This window comes from Hyposmocoma kahamanoa, unplaced genomic scaffold (genome assembly GCF_003589595.1).
Source record: "Hyposmocoma kahamanoa isolate Upper Pololo Valley unplaced genomic scaffold, ASM358959v1 95, whole genome shotgun sequence".
Classification (NCBI taxonomy): Eukaryota; Metazoa; Arthropoda; class Insecta; order Lepidoptera; family Cosmopterigidae; genus Hyposmocoma; species Hyposmocoma kahamanoa.
The window spans coordinates 2435552-2457183 of NW_020654972.1; the positions used below are offsets into that span (position 1 = coordinate 2435552).

The 21632-nt window shown below is 34.8% G+C and overlaps 1 protein-coding gene across 1 annotated transcript; it reads right to left on the reverse strand.

The window, feature by feature from the left end:
• Positions 1–6785: 6785 nt before the first annotated feature.
• Positions 6786–17746, reverse strand: LOC113238298 (multidrug resistance protein 1A-like). Its single transcript, XM_026475135.1, has 23 exons — positions 17658–17746; positions 16913–16973; positions 16564–16827; positions 16192–16292; positions 15906–16077; positions 15362–15533; positions 15145–15275; positions 14170–14397; positions 13931–14056; positions 13614–13817; positions 13371–13541; positions 13080–13260; positions 12894–13000; positions 12647–12802; positions 12469–12573; positions 12226–12387; positions 11608–11811; positions 11287–11528; positions 10998–11157; positions 10234–10428; positions 9830–10036; positions 8130–8276; positions 6786–7258 (listed from the first exon to the last, which is right to left on the reverse strand). Exons 1-23 carry the CDS (start codon positions 17744–17746, stop codon positions 7064–7066), a joined length of 3780 nt encoding a protein of 1259 aa, XP_026330920.1. The 3' UTR covers positions 6786–7063.
• Positions 17747–21632: the final 3886 nt, after the last annotated feature.

Consider the following 21632-nt stretch of genomic DNA (forward strand, 5'->3'; position numbering starts at 1 on the left):
GGCCCTTTACATGTCCCATGGCCACGGTTGATTGAGTTGGTAAAGTCATCTTGATGGAACGTTGGTTTGTTTGAAAAAACAAATGTACGCGATATAAATTCAGAAAAATAGTTTCATTTCCTAAAAACTCACATGAACATGTCTAAAACCTATGTTTACCAATTGAAACTCTACTAAATTTATAAGTGCGGAATTATCTCGATGTTGACAAGTTGATAATAGGAAATCATCACATCGAACCGCCCACCCTAAAAGACACATTACAAGACACATTATATAACCGGACGCATTTAATGACCATAAGTAAGTAAGTTACTACTTACTTATGACCTTAAATAATAGATAAATTTAATAATAACGTGACTGGCACAAAAACTATGAATTATTTCAAATACTGTTGTTGAGAATAGATTAAATAAAATCCAGTTTTTTATAGTTCACACTTTATTTTTTTCTTAGAGGATAGGTACAGTTGAATATAAGAAAATAACTATAATTTTGAAGACAGTGACTGTTAGAAGACTGAAAATAATGAATGAATGTTGTTAAAACGTGTCAATATACGCAATGAATCGAAAACGAAATACACCATTATCACGGCGTTAAAAGGTGAATTTTTAAGCAGTAATAAAGCTCTTCAAGGAATACGCCACCTTACCATTTTTGCTGCCAAGCGGTAATGTGAGCATTATGGTATTTTGGTTTAGAAGGATGCTGGTGAAATTACGGGCACGTGAGACTTGTGTCTCAGTGTGTCAAGTGCAGTGACAATGCGCTTCAGATCTTTGCAATTGAAAGCTCTGAGCGGTACTACAACTATTCAGGCGTGTCACTTACCGCCAGGCGCATAATTTGTTCATCCCGTCACTTGGTACCATAAAAATAAAATTAAAACGTACTGTAATAATCGCAACTGAGTTACACGCGCGAAAATTGAGCTAGATCTGCCCCGAATCTTGCTAGTGAAATTACAGGCACATGGGACTTGTCAACTTATGTCTGAGGGTGACGGGCACAGTGGCAGGGCCCCTCTTTGCAATTTAAAGCTTAGTGGCACTGCAACTGTTATGGGCAGGCGTGTAGCTTACCATTAGGCACACGACATGTTAGTCTCGTCACTTGACATTACACAAAATAAAAAACTTTAAACTAAAGTGCTCTTTTCCCTTGTGCTAATGACGTCACGCGTCTCAAACTTCATGCCTTCAATGCGATTTATTTATAATCTAACAGATTTTGCTAACGAACACTGCTGTTTTTCTTCACTTCATAAATATAAAAAATCATTCGCAGATGATACCGCTTATAAAGCAAGAGTTTTTTTAGTTAACGACTCTATTCGATCAACAAAAAATATTTAAAAAAAATTGACGATTCTCCATCTGCTGACCGTCATGTTATTTCTGCTGACACCTCATTTTCAATAGAGGTTGATATTACCACATTGATAGTACGAGTAATATGAAATAAAACACATTACCTTCCTTTTGGCTCCGCCGTTGTAGAGTATAAAAACTAAAGACATATTTACCAAGGTTTGAAGTGATAATTATCATGAATAATTATAAAGATAATTATCACGACAATTATTTTAATAAACATACCTTGATATTTACAATATTAACTGGAACAACCAAATGCTACCGCTAGCAATGTCGTGTCATGTGCTTGTATCTGAAATGTATCCAAACGTGTCAATCTCAAAATAATCACTAGAGTACTAAAAAAGCCGACCTCAAAAGTTCGAGGAATTACATATATTTGTCAAGTTTTATTGAAATCGGTTACCGGAAAGTGCACGAAACCGGATTTATCCATAGTTTGCTACACTAAATGCTAAATGGGACCAATACTGAGGTACCCTCTTTCCAACAAAAAATAATCATCAAAGTCGGTTCACAAATGCCGGCCAAAGTTATCGCGTAAGATATATACAAAAAAAAAATACAGTTCATAATTTTTTTTGAGCCGAATAAAACGTATATACAAATCATTTAAAAAAAGTCTTCATGTTCATTTAGTTTACCCGCTGTTTGACATTTTTAGTCAAAATTTAAAGAGACAAGACTATGAATCAGCAAGGATAGTGATCGGATAATTAACATGATAATTATCAAAGAAAAGAAATGTTTGATAATTTCGAACCCAAATATTAACCAAAATTAAAACTTCTCTATAGATAAGAAGATACAACTAACAATTAGCGGTCAAAACTACGTACCAACCTCGTTCAGAATAAGTGATTAATGTTACCCTAATCGGAATTAATTAGTGACCCCAATTCGAGGATTTAGATAAACATTCAGGTTATTGTTGTTATTTATGTTTGACATTGTTTGTTATTAATATTATTTAGTATGTCTTTTGGCTTTAGATTTTTATCTATGTGAGATTTAAAAGTAGCTCGTATTTCTTTGACATTCTCAATTAACGAACCATTACATTACCATAATTTAAAATGTGCTTTGCACAGATCGACATTTTGTATACTGTACTTATAACTTTAAATGTAAAAAAGTCAATAGTTATAAATTTATAGACTTACCTGCCAGCTTTCTTACGTCAACTGTGTTTTTAAGGAGTTAGTTGAGTCGTAAATCTGTTTTATTAGATTTGGAACAACTTAAAAGCCTGATGAAACCTCTAAGGTCATGAATAAATTACTGTAATTTAGGCCAACAGCTCCTAAGTCCGGTATTAAATGCGTTTCGGCTGAGATGTCACTTCAATCTAGAGATGCAATTCTTTTATTAATAACCTAATCAAATCTTTTATTAATATATAATAATCTTTAGCACAATGGATAATACCATTTCAATTGACTAAAATAATGTACTTAATTGATAAAGACTTAGCAACGATTTTAAGCCGTAGGTAAGTGAAAAGTAACTTTTATTTATTAGTGGTATTTATCTGGTAGTCGTGATCGCAAGTAATTTTGACGATTTCGGTTGTCCAACGCGTTAACCAGTTGATAAAGAGGTCGTGACTTCGATTCCTTGTAGGATCAATTTGGGAAATGAACTTTTCTAGAATGTGGTGTGCTTGATCTAGGTAGTGCCCCCGAGTGAACTTCCTTGCTTTGGTACCCATAGAATGGACGGTATAATATCAAGTTAAACATTGACGGATCTTGTTCAACTGCCCTGTGAGTGATATTTGAACAAAAATATAATATAGCTTGATGTACTGTTGACTGTACATATAATTCTCAAGTTCGGGTAGGTAATTAGCGTATTTGTCTGGCTAATGAATATTGTTATTATTTACCCCGGAAACATTTCATAACAGATCACAGGTTTGGAATTGCAATGGGCAAAGTGCATGATAAAGTACTATAATAGAACATGGACAATTGTTACCGAGCTACAACGGCACCAATCTTACAGTCTCATAGGCAACAAATCAAACTTATACTCCTCTTTTACAGAAATTTGAACCGCAACGTAACGAAATGACGTCTCATGCGCCGGAATAGAGACCTAGTTTTGGTTAACCTTTTTTATATTTATACACACACACACACACACACACACACACACACACATATATATATATATATATGTATAATCCTGTCTCCCACGGGGGTTGGCAGAGATCATAGACCTCCACCTGCTACGCTCTTGACAAACCTCTTTCGCCTCTTCAACTCCCATCAGTCTCTTCATACATGTTCGTTTATCCTTGCCGTTCGCATAATCTTGGTACTTTTAGCCTTTTTTAATTACATACACAACGTCATTGAGATATATGGGCTGAGGTCTACCTCTCCCCACACCTCCATCCACATTCGCTATATAAATTTGTGCGTTAATCCACCAACATTCATTTTTCTATATGACCAAACCAACGAAGCACCTCCTCGCTATCTTGGTAACTATAATATCATCTTTCGTACCACAACGCTATCTTCTAAAATGTTCTGCATTGTGTCTTTATATGTATTTATAATTATCATTTCAAAAACTTATTTTTTACTCAAAATTAAAATTAAAATCCTGTCTTGACAACGAAAGAGACAAGTGCACTTAGGACACTGAACCAAAATTAAGTTAAGTTTGCATTTCTCTGAATCGACGCCATTAATATTAAATGGTGCTAAATCCACACTTCGTACTTTCGTTTCGTTTGTTTTCCGTTAAACTTTTATGAAGAAAAAGCTGAAAAAGTGTAATATATGAATATTTTTTTTGTTTAAGAGTCGTCTTTTACCGATTCTGCTATATTTTGGTAAAAATAAGACTGTGGAATTCCCTTTTTGAATCTATTCGTGGATCCTTAGGAAGCAAGGAAGTGTTACGTACTAGTATTAAGTCTTAAGTAAATTCATAAGTTTAGTCTCTTCTCTCTATAACTACACTATTACTAAACACTATAACTGCCTCCGTGGCCGAACGGTTACCATGCCGGACTGCCACGCATAGATTCCCGGGCCGGGAGAGAAATATTTGTATGGCCTACATTTGTTTCTCTCGTGAGTTTGGGTGTAATTTGTGGTTGTCTATGTGTGTGTCCATGGCACCCGCGACACAAGGTCTCCCTAGAGCGGGGCTATGTTGAGTGTGTGCGTTATTAAAAAAAATTATCTAAGTTAATATTATTATTGAATTGCATGGTTGCTTGAAAGAAACTGCCCCTTAGCATAAGGACGCCTTTGCTTATTTTTATATAGTTATATTAGTGTTCTGTGTTATTGTAATGTTTAATGTGCAACAAAATGTGGCACTGAACTGTTTATGAAAAAGCGTGTCGTTTATCATCAGGCTTGTGACTTGTTCATCACGCTACTTAGTATCATAAAAAAAGTTGCAGTACTGCTCAGAGTTTTAAATCGCAATGATTTGAAGTGTACTGAAACTGCGCCCGTCACCATGAGACATAAGTTGACAAGTCCCATGTGTCTGTAATTTTACTAGCACCCTTACCCTTCAAAACCGAAGTGCAGTACTCACGTTACTGCTTGGCTGCGGAAATAGGTGTGGTGGCAGTAATTACCTGGATGAACTCTTTCACCAGGAGCTCTACTGCTGCCTATACTGGTTCTTACGGGAACCAAGGTCGTCAAATGCAAGTCAAATTGAGTTTTAAAATTTTAGAAGATTACTGACTTATTTGCATATTAGTTAGGTTGGGGTACTTTCATAAATATCTTTCTTAAAAACTTGAATAGTAATGACTTATTAAAAGAAAAGATAATTGGACAATTTCACCTTAAGGGCCCAGTTACGTTAAAATTAACTGGCTGTCAGGTCTAAATTGAGATATCTATCGCATTCATGTTTATTGTAAATTGGGTAAGACGTAAATTGCTTTGGAAATTTACGATAATAGATTGAATAATAGAAGTCAAGGCGAATTCTATTACATAAAAGATGTTTATTTAGCAACGGAATACATTTCAAAAGCTGATTGTAAAAAATGAGCAAAAAGTTATACCGAAAACCAAAGATATAGATGCTCCACCGACCGCGTACTTTTTGTATGGAAAACCTATTACTACCACTATTTGGCAATTTAACTAAGGTAAACGATTCTTTTATGGGGAACTGTATACGTTTTTACAATAAAATTCTCGAGCATATATTAAGATTACATTTCCTAAGTTTAAAACTTACATTAAAAGTATTTTAATTGAACAGTCATATTACATAAAAAAATATATATTCGAATTGACAACCTCCTCCTTTTTTCGAAGTTGGTTAAAAATGGAAGAGTATGTGTTAGACGTATGGAAAGACAACACGAGTCTAGATTCCATAGTGTATTCCATAGCATTTAAGTTTATTTAAAAAAAGAGCAATCCCTGGAGCTTTTTGCTCGTTCTTCTCAGGGAGGTCAGCGTAGTGAACGAGTAGTAGCTTAAAATATGACGTTTTCAAGTGTAAACATTTTACCTATGGAATAAATTATTATTTGACTTTGAATTGAAATTTGTTTTTGAGTACAATTAAAATTCTGTCTCCAAAATAAAAAAAAACCTATAATTTGCTTGGTTACTTGGCTTCTTTCGAATAATACTGCTCCATAATATTTCTTTAACGTCGTAGAAAGTGACAAATGAACGTCAACGTATTTGTAATAATACGAAAATCACCATGGACCTGATAATACAAGTGCGGATTATAGAAACTTTTTTTTTTAATTCTTAATAGCTATTATCGGGTAATTAAATAAAATTACTACACATTTATAAATTTGTTAAGTACATATTTTATTTTAAATTGTAATTCGGTTCTTTGTCAAAAACTTGCGCATTTCAGGTTTATTTTTAAAATACTAACAACCTCACAGGACTACATTATTAATGTCATAAACAACAACTTTTGTACCATGACTTTTATTAATTCATTTACAAAAATAAAAATATTTAAAAATAAAAAATATCTATTTAGATCGGCCTAAACCGTGATTACTCTATGCTGTACCAAAAGAAAGCGCTAGCGTAAGCACCAGTCCGATGTACAACCTAGGGGCAGGAGTGGGGGTCGTCCCGCAGGGAAGGGCGCTTGTACGTGTGAATTTAGAGCGATGTAATCCTACTTGGGCGCTACCGGTGCATTGCGTCGTCGCAACGCTATAATTTTAAAGCACCGAGTGCCACGCGAACAAAGCGGTATCGCAACGCACCCCTCCCCGCTTCGTCTCCTGTAGGGCTAGCACGACAAGGCGCAACTGGCGCGAGAGCGACATAAAGCGCGACATCTCTTTGCGAAAATAGCAGTATCTCGCGCTTTATGTCGCTCTGGCGCTAGTCGCACCCTAACGTGCTAGCCCTTATGGCTTCTTGTCCGTTCCGTCACCGCGCGCCTTTACAACGCACCCTTCTACATCTAATTTGTAAGTAGTACAACGCAGCCTCACCATTCAGTCGGCGGCGTGTCGCAACGCTTCGTATGACATAGCTCTCTCTACCAAATACAGATCTAAACAGTGTCAGTACATAGTACAACAAAAAAATATTTTTGATAAACTTATTTGTTTAAAGTTGTTGCTTATGATGTTAGTAACACAGTTTTGCGCGGTTGTTAGTATTTTACAAGTAACCCTGTATAGACGAGTAAATCTACATTTGCCCTTTTAAATTAAGTTCATAATACAACCCTCTCAACTCCATGAGTTGCGCGTGAGTGCCGCTTTCTGTAACACATCCACCGCGCATGACACAGATATTATCTGCATCCTGAATGGTGCTCAAGCGGTGCGCGATTACTACGCAAGCGCGGCCTTCTTTTGCACGATCTAAAGCTTCTTGTACTACCTGAAAATTATGAAAATTTTGACAAAGAGCTTTTTTTACGTAAGAATAAAGATTTTAATTTGAAGCTTCTGAAAATGTCATATTTAATTAAACTATTTTTACGGGTCTAATATGGCATATATTTGTTTTTCAAACAAATGAATGTTTCGAGATTACTGGTCACGGCTGATTCTATGAGATGAAAAAAAAAAAACAAAAATACGTGATTTAGATTAAAAAAGTTATTTCATTTCCAATATACAGTAATCGCGAAAACCACAGAACTAAGTATGCATATTGAACGTATCGAATTCCATCAATAATTTTTGTAGAGTGCGGGTAATTAAAATTTTAAATTTAAATGTTTCTGCACTAAACTTAGGACGTCTTAATGCTTGCAATGCAAAATACACTCTTAGGACATTGTTTAGAGTGTCTTATTGTACGGTTTGTTCACCTTTCAATGATAAGTCTGATAGGATTTAGAAGTTTATTGCTAAACGAACTGCTTAAATGATAACTGATAGATGAATGTGCGATGGCGAGCAAGTGAGTTTTATAACTAAAGTGCATTCCGTAGTGCATTAACCTAAATAGCGGTCAATGGCATAACATGCTGATCCTGCAAAATGTACGATCGTGTATCGTACACTTATCAATTTAAGCATAGGCTTAAGACGTACTTAATTTTAGTGCAAGTGGACATTTAATTTTCAGTCAACAGCACATCTAGTTTTAAACTTGGGACCGTTCTTATTGTGACTTAGAGTTGGACTTTAATGGTAAAATCAAGCTTGCTGTTCACTTTACTTAAGTTTATTACTCCAGAAAAGGATTTTAATTAATAACGAATAACACTATCAGTGTCTTATCTATGACATGTATCTATTACCTTTTCACTTTCATTATCTAAAGCACTTGTGGCCTCATCCAATAACAGTAGCTTTGGTGATCGTATCAGCGCTCTCGCAATGGCTACTCTCTGTTTCTGCCCACCTGACAGTTGAGTGCCTTTCGATCCAATGTTAGTATCATAACCCTGTAAAAATAAATAACAATAATGGTTAGTCTATATATTTTTTATTTACTTTATTTTATTCATTCATTTAAATCTGGCAACTTCACCCAATATAATTATACATTAAGTACTACATACATATATGGGTAATACTAAAACGAAACAACTAATCTACGCGAAGTGCATTTGTCAGCGTCGTGAGGCGCAATCTGCTGTCAGGTAAACTGCCTCGGAATCGCCGAAAGGTATATGACACCCTTCGGCCAAAACTCCTTCTTTGATGGGCACTCTCCCCACAAACGAAATAAAATTTACATTGTGGCGCTCGACCCTCAGGGTGTATTTGGCTTTTAGTCTCATCAGACTACATCTACGGAGTACATCTACTCCACTATCTCCTCAGACTTCGTGGAGTAATGCAGTCGCAACAGGTACAGCAGCGTTCGTCTACCTCTTTGATTTTGCAACTTCAGAGACAGGCTCACTGGGATTGTTTTTTCATAAAAACCGCTGGGAACAGACCTCTCATTATGTCGTAAATTACAAAACTAAAATAATGTAACAAAATATTATAACTCTTATGGAAAATTTCATCGAGTTCACGCCCTGAAGTGTAGTCGTGCTATGAAAAATATAAAATAGCCTTCCAGTTAAACGTTTCATTGGATTTGAAGACATCTGTGGCCGAGCACTTACCACTGTGGGCGTTAGATGAGGAGGCATCGGGTTTGATTCTCGGTACGACCTATTTGAGAAACAAATTTTCCTAATTTGGTTCTGGGCTGAGTGTTCTGGGTAGTACCCTAGCGCTAATATTGCTGCTTTGCTACTAGTTTGATACCAGATAATTAGTGTGAACGTCGGTCACATTATTATTATTAAGCTATGAAAATTTACATAGAATAAACCAAAACAAAAAATGTTTATTCCTTATTGTCTAGTAGTAGTACAAGTTTGAAATCTCCCAGTGGATAAAGAAATACCTGTGACTGGAGGTCTCACTTATCCACAGCTGGTTGTAAAAATCAATTTTACAGTAACGTATTAAACAAATCGATGCTATACAAGTCGATCAAAATCTCGTTAATCAAACAATTCGCAATGTTCTTGAAAATTAGTAACCAGGAAATGAAACTATTTTTTGGATCTAAATCGTGTATATTTGTTTTTCAAACAATCCAACTTTACAAAGTAATCATTATTATTTATCACGAAGATCGAATACAAAGAACTCTGACCAACTGAGCTCTGACAAGATCGAGCATTCAATTAGTAGAAATTGGAACTAACTGAGCTACAGATCGACTTTTCGATTGGTAGAGCGGTTGCCTTAGATTGGCAAAACAGACGAGGATTCGAGACCTGTCAGATCGAAGGAATTTTTCTTTATGTTTGATCTTTGTTATTAATAATTGTAACAAATTTGTTAAGAAATTTACAAAAAAAAAAGATATCGTTACCACGATATCAAACATCATCGTATTCGATAAAAATTACAAAGTAGGTCATTGACTTACAATATAATTGTAAGTCAATGAAGTAGCTAATCGTTATAATTGCATAGTAATACTCACGTTTGGTAAAGCAGCAATAAACTGATGTATATTCGCCACTTTAGCTGCTTCAACGATTTCATCCATACTGGGTTCCCTAGAGTTGTCCCTGTAAGTGATATTTTCACTTATAGTTCTATCAAATAACACTGGTTCTTGCTGTACAAATCCTATTATTTTTCTGACATCTGCTAAACGTAGCTTGGTTATCGGGATGTTATTTTGAGTCTGAAAATTAATGACATCTTTGCTAGGGGAAATTATTATCAACAAATATCTTTTTTAATAGTAGTATTAAAACATAATAACGACTGTTTTGTTGGTTATACGAAGATTTTAACTTCAATGTTTTTGTAACAACTATAATTGTATAACCTATCGAAGATTTCTACAAAGTTTCTCTTGTAGTATGTTGAATTACGTACCACTACTCCTTCGTCAGGATCATAAAATCTTTGAATTAGTTGCACGACTGTGCTTTTCCCACATCCACTTTCACCAACAAGTGCCACAGTTTTGCCTGTTTCTACCTTCATGTTTAGATTATTTAACACTTTGATTAACGGTCTTGTAGGATAGTTAAAATCAACATTCTGGACGCTAACTTCACCTGTTCCATTCTGTATGTAAAAATTGAGATTAAAATCTTGTTATCAATTCGCACACGGATTTCATCAACCACACAACTCATAACTGGCAAACGTATCAATTAAAAAAGTGACGGTTATGTTTTCGAATTATTAGCCTACAGATCAGTTGTCAAAAGTTACATTAGGTGACTTTACGATATTGCCCCGAGTATTCAAATTTTGTATTAAAAACTAGGGAAGTTTCTGCATACGCTGATAACAACACATAAATAAAATCATGGTTTTTAACTTATGGTAGTGACAAAGCCAGTGTGCCAATTGTGTACAATAGTAACGTTGAATAGGGTAGGCGCAAACAAAACTAAATTTAAGTTTAGTGCATGTATCTCCCTCGTTCTAAATGCTTAGGAAGCTTTTATTTTAGTTGATATCTTTAAATTTTGTCAGATACGTGTCTTGTACGTTTTTTAGTTTACAGGGGTCGACTAACTTGAGAGTTTTAATATAATTTGCCTCCTTTTTTTACTGTTAACGAAAGTATTAGAAGAACTTAAATTAAGATTAGTTTGTGAATCGAGGCTAATGAGTATTATGCTCACAAAATTATCAACAGCAGGTGTATCTGGGTCGACAATAGTAGATTGCTTTGCTAACGAAGTTATAATACGTCCAGCAGCATTCAAACCTTCTCGGAAGTTAGGAGCCCAAGCAAAAGCTGCGCCAAAACAGCTAGCACCCAACATAATAGCTTGTGATGAACTGTAAATTATAGTATTAAGTATAACATTTAGGACACTACTCAAATAAACAAGTAACTTGTACAAACCGGATTATTGCGCAATTATTTCAAATAAAATTAAAAGAAATTGTTCAACTATGAATACTTACGTGAGAACAAGATAATAATCGACTTTGTGATAGACAATCAAATTTCCTCCATAATACATGGTAAGGGCGTAGATAAAACAGTTAAGGCCTCTTGAGAAGCCATAAATTATTCCTCTCCAGTGCGCGGACCGCTTAGCAGCAATGAGAGCAGGCATTAATTCTGCACAATATTCCATAATAAATTGTTCTTCCCTACCTAAAGAGGCTACTGTACGGACATGCGACACTGTTTCTACTGCAATCTAGAAGAAAACATGACTGAATGAATGAATTTTTGTCACGAAATAATAATGCAATCTATAAGAATGTAACAAAATTTACCTTCGTGCTACGTTCCATAGCTTCAACCGTCATAAAGGAATCTTGCATGACCATTTGCCCTTCGCGGTGTACAAGTACAGCAGTGAGTGGGATAAAAATTAAAGAAATTAGTCCGATTCTCCATTCGTAGTACAGAGACATAGCTAGAGCAAAGATAAGTGATCCAAACGCGTCTACTATGGTCCCAATCCGACGTCCCGTTGCCTAAAAATTCATGTAAAGTAAGATAAATAAAGCGTAGAGTAAATAAACAAGGTTGTTTATGAAAACTAACACGATCCTGGTCGGAGGGCGGCGTTGATGAGAGACCTGCAGATCAACCGAACATCCGTAGGTGCTATAAATTTAAAAAAAATTGTACTACGCAATCCCCACACAAAACAGGCAAAAAGACTGTTACTTTTTCTTGAATCGGCTCTCCAGCAGCACCGCCCAGACGATGAAACTGGCATATACATGGTACAAAAGTTCCTAAATAAATAAAGATTTAAAAAATATAAATTTTTAGATATTACAACGTAGTATGAACGCACTGACTTTTCTGCCTCATTTTTTTTGGTTCTGTACTTTTTTGGTATTGCTTTGTAAATAAGACATATTTATTAAAATAATATTTACCCCTTCTACAGCTGCAGCATCGCCGGATAGTCTTGCACTGATAGCTCCAACAGAATTTTTCTTGTCATCAAAATATGCCAGTTCTTGTTGAAGATAATTTTCAAATAATCTTTTCCTTAATCGTTCCGTCAGATATTCACCGGCAATTGTGTAAAAAAATGTCTAACAAACAAGCGTATGTCATAAATATATTTATTTTTTATAGTTTAGAGGTCTTGAATGAACAGAAGTAAAGGTGCTTACGGTTAGAAATTCCAGTAGCCATGCAACTCCACCTGTTCCTAGAAATATTATACAGTACAGTGTTACTGAGCTTAGCACTTCATCTTTATTTGGGTTTGAAAGAACCTAGAAAACGGAATAAATATTAGAAGGTAAGCTTTTGGAGTGACAATTTCGATCCGAAGTTCTTTTCACTTACACCAATAAAGTTTCCTAGTATGATTCCTAGAATGGGCCAAGTAAAACCATGAACGACGGAAATTAAGCTGGCTATAGTTATAGACTTCCATTCGGGAGCGTTTAATTGTATTACTCTCCAAAATGATACTTTCGGATTTTTGTCTTCTTCGTTCACCTGCAATACAAAATTAAATTATTCTTCTCTCTGTAAAAACCAGATCAATTGTCATTTATTACGTCGATATACAATAGTTTACTATACTTACAGTATCCATTCGGATCAAGTTTCGTTTTGTTATAAATTCCGACGTTTCGTCATCATCAGAATCTTCATATAAGTCTTTATTTGAAGTATTTGGGCTCGATACTTTGACTGCACGAAAGTAAGCATTTAAAGACACGTAATGAATAATTAGTGACATTTTCAATAACTTCTTTGACTTTAGTTTTACCTTCATTTCCAACAGGCGCAGCATGTGTAACCATATCGTAATAATGGCCTTTGTTTTCCATTAAATCGTCGTGCTTTCCCACTTCTACAATTTCTCCATTTTTCATGACGTATATAACATCTACATTTCTAATTGTAGATAGTCTGTGTGCCACTACTATTGTTGTTCTTCCCTCTCTTGCCTGAAATTTCATAATCATTTCATTCACATATTTCGCAAATTTAAGGGATAGAAATGTTAGTGATATGTCGATTATGATTAATTGTTTAAATTAAATGTATAAATATAAACCTTATCTAGCGCTTTTTGAACTTTAGCTTCAGAATAACTATCCAAAGCACTCGTGGCTTCGTCAAGAAGAAGTATTGTTGGATTCCGTACTAAAGCTCTAGCAATTGCAATGCGTTGTTTCTGACCACCAGAAAGTGAGGCGCCACTCTCGCCTACCAATGTATCATAACCCTGTGATCAAATATGTTAAATTAGTTGTGTTTGTACATGCATGTTCTTAGAAATAAATAATGTGATCTTTACCTTAGGTAACTTCATGATAAAGTTGTGGGCGTTGGCTTGTCTGGCAGCGGATTGTATATCGATATCACTAGATCCCTCCCGGCCGTAGCGAATGTTTTCTCTGATGGTTGTATTGAATAACACTGGTTCCTGTCTCACTAATCCAATTTGCCCACGAAGCCAAGCGATTTGAAGATCTCGAACATTATAATTATCAATGGACACCTAAGATTGATATAATAAGAAAAGCTTTATCGTCGATACCAACCAAAAAACATACAACAATACAGTTGCATTCCGTTTACTTCAAATGTTTTAATAAAGAACGGAAAATTTACTTCACCATCGACGACATCGTAATATCTGGAGATGAGTTGGATTATAGTAGATTTTCCGCAACCTGAGTGACCTACAATAGCTACGGATTGACCTCTTTTCACGGTTAAACTTACACCTTTTAGTACCTGCAAGCATGGTAAAAATTACATGTATTTTAATAATCTTCCTTCGTTTAATGGGGCAACTACTTTACGTTCAATATAAAACGATTTTTCGAACGAAAATTTGAGCTTCTTACAGTTACGTCCGGCCTGGATGGATAATGAAAGACAACATCGGTGAGTTCAATACTTCCTTCAATATAATTTGGAGTACGCAAATTCGTTTCTTGAAGTGGATTAATTTTAGATTTATAATCAATCAGGTGGAAAATCTTTGCTCCAGCACCTGTAGCTTCTCCAATCACGTTTCCTATCCACATTACGCCCGTAAGGCTAGTCGATGCTGTCATTATTCCGTAGAAAACCTACGATAAAGAGTTTAAAGTTTTATTTAGGGTATATTGTAATTTCGGGCCAAATACTTTTTGAAAACAAATAAGTCTCATAAAAAATCATGGATATTAAATTTTGTGACATACAAAAATTAAATATATAATTGATTTTAAAAAGTTGAAACATGTCTTGCAACTATTCTTGAAGGTGTTCTATATCATAATAAATCATTGATTGACCATTTGGATATTTATTAATGTTGACACATATTTTTTCATAAAACAAATGTGTAAGTTTCGCTCTATTATGGTTATTTTTTTCTAAAATATAATACGTATCTAAACCCACAGTTTCACTTTTGCCAATAATGTGTATTGTTTAATTATCAATGATTTAAAAAATATTAGATATTAGTAACAACCTAGGCTGACCCTTGGATATTGATTTTGGATCTCGCAACACTGTTGCATTTGATACATTGTTGAGTTGCCCTTATTGCTATTGTGTTCTGTAAAAAAATATTTCCTACCTCTTGATTTAAAATGTAAATTAACGTGTGAGTAACAGTCCACACATTTTTTAAAGAGTGTACAAAGACAGGTTTCACAGATTCATAAAAGCATTGTTCAATAATAGCTATTCGAAAAACGTTTGAGCCTGTCTTTCTGATTTTTTTATGAAGTGACGTAACGAACAAGATTTTATTTGATTTTATTTATACACTAAGATACTACAGTGCCTTTGACTATATTTTTAAAGTTCTTGTTAATTATACTTACCGCAATAGTGGTAGCTATGTCATAGTTGTCGGGTTCATCAGTCATTAGTTTGTATCCGACCCAATACGAGAGAGCATATGTAGCAAAAATTACAAAGCTTATGGTTCCATAACAAAAACCTTGTATAGCAGCTGAAATATAATTTTTATATTTGTATTATGTGTTTGTTTTTTGGAATAGGAGTAATTACTTACTTAACTTAACTTTATTGACTTACATTTCTTTATATTTATAACTCTCATCTTTTTTATTTGCATTTGATATCTTTTCAATTCTTTCTGTTGACCATTAAATGCGTACACGGTTCGTATAGAGTTCAGAACTTCATCTGCGATCGCTCCAGCCACTCCAGATGCTGCACTTTCTTTTTTAGATAGTCCTGATGTTATCTGAAATATATTTGATCGTTTATATTATAGCTATATAGAGCATAGCTTTCTGAGTAATAAAAAAGACATCTGATCTGGATCTGGAAGACAGTATTATTAATGAATATGTTCAGGCTAGTCTGTGCAACCATCAAACGGATGAATAGTTTAGATTAAGTAAGCTAAAGTAGTCTGGAATACAACTTTCTGTTACATTGACCAATATCGAGTTCTTAGGTTTTCGCGATTGTTATACATTGCAAATGAAACTATTTTTTTCAGATCTAAATTGCGTAACTCAAAAAAACATCATTTTCAGATTGACCAATGTTTTGCGTTAGAGAAATTATAATTTCACGAAATCATAGACGTCACAATAAAGAAAATTCTTACCATTTCACTACCGATATAAAGTATAAACTGCGCCGGAATTGCAGCTAGACATACTAAAGTCAATTTCCACCCTTTAATGAAGGTCATAATTATGATACTAACAACCGAGGATAGGCTGACAATTATCATTGCTATCTTTTCACCCATACCGTCTTCGACTTTTTTCATGTCACTGAAAATACTATAACGTTAGATATGATAAACGCAGAGACTGTAAACGTACTGTGACAGTAAATAATCATTATTGCTTTCAGTGGACGATTTCTTTTATTTTATAAGAACTTACGCATTTATTTTAGATGCCACATCTCCTGTTTTATGTGTGTCATAATATTCAAAGTCTTGGCTTAAAGCAGCTTTCACGTATTCTCGTCTAATTTTGAAGACCTGGAAATAAAGGCAAGAAATGAACGATTCTTAATTTTGCTCTTATTTAGGTTTCTCAAAAGACTTGGCGATTGAATGAATGCGATACTTTTCTTAACGCTTGGCTTGGTTACTGCAATAATTGGTTCGGTTTGGGAATAAAATCGAAATTTTGGTGCCCGTTATTACATTGTTACTGAAACTCCACATCCAGATAGATGTAGTATTCTATTGTGTGTCAATTGTTTGTTAGAAAGGTCGTGTTAAAAAAGAAAGCCAATTTATTAAATACCTGATTTGCAGCCGAACAATTCATCGTAACGGTTGATAGATACTGAAGTAAAATTTGACCAATTCCAATACTACAGCTGAATAGTGTAAAAGTTAATACTGCTTTTAGAAAAACTTCATCATTTGATTGTTTACCATAATCAACCATACTTTGTAGGAGATTTGCAAACACGATTGTGTCCAATGGGTCAAGACATCCTTGTGCTGTAGAGCACAAAGTAGCCATAACTATAAACAATTTATCCATTGCGCTTGCGTATCTGAACTGAAAATGCAAATTTTATAATAAGTATTCAACGTACGATAATGTATTTACTATTGTTGTATTCAACTTCTAACTGTCCACTTACTAATGTAAAATAGGAGATACTGGGTACTTCTTCTTCTTTCTCTTTTGTCTCTTCCATGTTGCTAAAAATGATAAGGTCTACTGTTTAGGATAAATTTCTTTATTTACGTTATGATGTACTTCCACAAAGTTCGTTATAGAAAAAAAAAACGATTGCGTAAGGAATGAGAACGTTGCAATATTCTGTACATTATACAAGAAATTTATGTTACAACACATTAAATATTATGGTGTAACAATATCACTGCCCGACAAGTTCTATAGAGCATTTTAGGGTGATCGATACTGGCTTTGACCTAGCCAGGTTCATGGTCGGCACTGAAGCACCAATATAAACAACCTATAACCTCACCTTGAACGGAATAAAATGTAATTTTTAATCGACCTGCTTGGTCTCGCCTTCTCTTTCACTCTTTACATTGGTACAAATAGTCTATTCCAAAACTAAGCAACAGTCATCAATCTCATCAAGATATAGTAAAATTAAGACGATAGCTTAATAACAACATAAAGAAACACTTCATCCCTGGTTTTTAAGCTCTTATTCATACAAGTAACATCTTTATTGCTCAGTTTACGGATACTTTATTTAAACAGATTCGGACACATACAGACTTCTACGGTCGTAGAGGTGAACGTGATGTCATTGCTTCCCAGAAACATTAATGTGTAGCAAAGTTATATATTGTGCTAAAACTAAAGCAAAAATTATATACTGTCTTGTGACTAGTTGGATAATTACTTACTGTTCATGATTGCCTCCAGTTCCATCAACTCCTGCATTAGAATCATTCGGTTCATTTTCATCCAAAGGACTGTAACTTGGTGCACTCATTGTTTATTGTTCTGTTAATTCTACAATGCTGTCGTCATTCATTTAACTAAATAGATATAATTAAAATTACTTCTTTACATAATACTGCGCGCGAAACACGTGCGTTCACTGCGGTACTTGCTTTGTTACTGACTCTGTTAGTGATAAGATATGGTGTCATGAGTAATAATAATAACAGATTAAATTCATCACCCAGTAGAGCTGGGTAGTTTCGACTTTGCGCAAAATGGGATGGGACAACTCCTTTCCAAATTGAAACAGTCTCAAAAAATAACTTCATGGGTTTCTTGTAGTATAATTCTATTATAAATACACAGCATAAAAACTTTTATGTTAAGCACACTACTCTTCTTTTTTATTCCATGTGATGGGTTGAACAAGTCGTGGTGGTGGTAAGTGACACGCCTATCCATAACAGTTGCAGTGTCACTCAAAGCTTTGAATCGCAAAGACCTGAGAGGTACTGCCACTGCACCCGTCACTCTGAGACGTAAGTTGACAAGTCACATGTGCCTGTCATTTCACCAGCACCCTTACCTTCGAAACCGGAACGCAATAACGCTTACATTACTGCCTGGCGGCAATTTTGTTTTTCATTAATAAATTGAATTTAGTAAAAAATACGACTTGTTGGTCCCGTCACTTGATATTATAAAAAAATATATAAATATATTTGAAATCGTATGTAGTGCAAATCGGAGTAATTTTTGGTAAATAATAAATAAGGTATTTAAATTATTCACTTTTGTAACCATTGATGAGATTTGAAAATATAGTGGTTTGCATTGATATTAGAAATAACTATTTGATGGGACTCTTGATGAGTCTGAAATGTTGCTTTGTTTGAAAGAAGTCGGAAAAAATAGTCTCACTTCCAACAAACAGTATATTTAGCGTCCCGCGCAATGGTTGCATTTGATATAGGTAAGACTCTTCAATAATTGGACGTCACGCGCAAATCGCACTCCTGGCAACTCTAGCCTACACTATTGACACAAATTAAGTGTAGGCTTGTCTTTACATGTTTTATCAGGTTACGTCGAATTGTTTTTATCAGTTAGATAATCTCGGGTTCTACGCGTACTTAATAATTTTTCAGCCTAAGTTCACTATTTAAATGATATATACGAGTTGATAGCCAGGTGTCGGTAATTTTTTTGTATATACTGGGTTATTTGTAAAATACTAACAACCTCGCGGGACTATATTACTTCCATCGTAAACAATTACTTTTGTTCCATGCCTTTAATAATTCATCAGGATTTTGTGTCGTACACAAATAAAAATATTAAAACAGATCGCGCTAAATGGTGATAACTCTGTCCGTACGGATAAGTCCATGGAGCTAATTTGTAATGTATTTTGTACACTCGAATTCGGTTTTGTAGTTCTGCACTAGGGAAACCCTTTTTTAGCGCACATACTCATGATTCCGCGCTAGGGAAAGTGCCAAGGACACACACATAGACAACCACAAATTGCACCCAAACTCACGAGAGAAATAAATGCAAGCCATACATATATTTCTCTTTGACTCGAGAATCGAGCACGGTACCTCTGCGTGGCAGTCCAGTGCGGTAGTTGTTCGTCTACGGAGGCAATTTATTTTGTTACAGAGGAATTAATCTAGAAAGAATTACTCGATAGCCCTAAATTGTTCTTTTAACGGAAACATATCTAGGGTCTGCGGACTAAAGCACATAAGTCAAAATCCAACAGCATTCATTTAAATTAATACATCTACCGGCTAAAGCACATATATGTCAATTTGATTTGTTACTTCATACATTTGTAATTTTATTCTAGAGTCGTCTTTTTCAAATTTATCCTTCTCTTCACATCTTCCAACACTATAAACAAAACAAAAAAATATATAATAAGTTATATATTAACAAACGAAACACTTTTTTTACAGTGCTTTAGTCCGCCGACCCTAGATACGTGTTACCACGCCTGCCCTCGGTGTGTTCTCGTCCATATAAATACATGGAATTAGACCCGTTGCTGTCCCGACCCGCACCCGATCTCTCTGTGTTTCATACTTAAAGGAACAATTTAGCGTAACTTATTTGTAATTAGATTAGACGCGTGACACACTACAAAACTAATATTTACTTTTACTTTTTAGTAGCGGTACAGCTTTTTGTGAAAGAGTTCGTTCATGGAAATATTGCCTACCTAATACTACCTTAGCTATACATATAAAAGCAGATGTGTCGCTTACCGCTAGGCGCACGACTTCTTCATCCCGTTACTTAGTGTGATAAAAAAGAACTACCGTTATTTTTAATTGTATGTTTTAATTATCGAAATTTGATTTATTTCATTGTATAACATTTGCATAGCAAGAGCGGTAGGAACCTAGTGGTAGGACGATTGCTTATCATTTGCGAAGTGGACGGTTCGAATCCCTGTGACGGCATTGTGTACAATGTCACGGGTCAAGAGCACCCCAAGATAAGATTTAAATTCAGTACTATACCGCTTACGATTCTTCTTCATCTTATGGTGTCGATACTTCTTTTATTTTAGGACTATATTGATTTTGAATAGTGATATGAACGTTGCTATCTTGACTGCGCTGTCCGTAACCGCGTAGAGATCCTCCCTCGTTCAGGTATTAGGACACAAGGGGCACAATAGTAAGTGCTGCATGAACTGCCTCCGATGCCTGCCTGGCCCCAATTACGTCAATTTTTAATGTTCTTAAGTGATTTCCCGAATCCCGAAAAGGTCCACGACCTAACAAATATTGGTCTCCATTTTCTGTCTACGTTCCTCGAAGTTTCGGTAAAAAAAACTCTACGTATTCAGATCCCTGCTTAGGGTTACTACTACACTAAGGTTACGTAAAATCAAAAATGTGGTCCAGTTTAATTTCATTTTGTAAGAAGCACTATTGAAGACTTGTAAACTTACTTGTAATGAAAGTTAAGAAAGAAATTACTCTCAGTCTAGTATGACGCACAAGTGCCTTTGCCTTTTCCAGTTTAAGAATGGAAAAAAGAGTACCAAAAAAAAATCCTATGATAAAGTGGAAAAATATTAATATCTCCGTAAAAAGTTCTCAGCTCTGTTTTAGGGCAATGAACGTTCTGGTTCATTATCCTTAATTCTTCGTTGAAAAAAGTTACCAGCGATTATTAATTTCCGTCTATAAAGAATAAGTTGTAACTTATAGCGGCAAAATAAATATAATTATACATAAAATATCAATGTATAAGTTGTATAAAAACATGTAAATTACACGTCTTAAATCATTTAACCAGCGCGCTCTAAATTGACTGTAGCCGTAATTAAATATCAATTTCAATCTCATTTAGGGTACTTAAGTTCTTTATAAATTATCCTAATTAATGTAATTTCCTGTCGAACTGTGTTAAAAATGTACTTACGGTAGTTTTACTGCAGATTTACGGTACTTTAAAATAATAATTCAAAATTAAAACCCGATTAAGATAAAAAAATATTTTACTTAAGTAGTTTAAATCAAGAACGAAAAATAAGACTTATTTTAACTCATTCCGATGTTTCAAAGGTAATAAAGTTGTACAGGGCCAAGAGTACGTCAAGATTGACACTTCGGACTTAAAAGAATGAATGAATGAAATCCAAAGTCCAATGTGTCAAGCTTTCGTGCTCTTAAACTATTATGTCTGTCGAATATAGTATAGTGTGGCCTCTACTTTACAGTCTGTTAGTAATAACCGGAATATAGATTAACAATTGTCATTTTTAACATTCGTGAATGCTGTCTGTAGAGTCAGTATACCGTAACGATACAAGCGCACGCATCTAAATTATAATTTGCTCATGCCGGTGATTATGATCGTAGTTTTCGTCTTAATTATATTGTGTGGATATCCACACAATTCTATTCTATTAA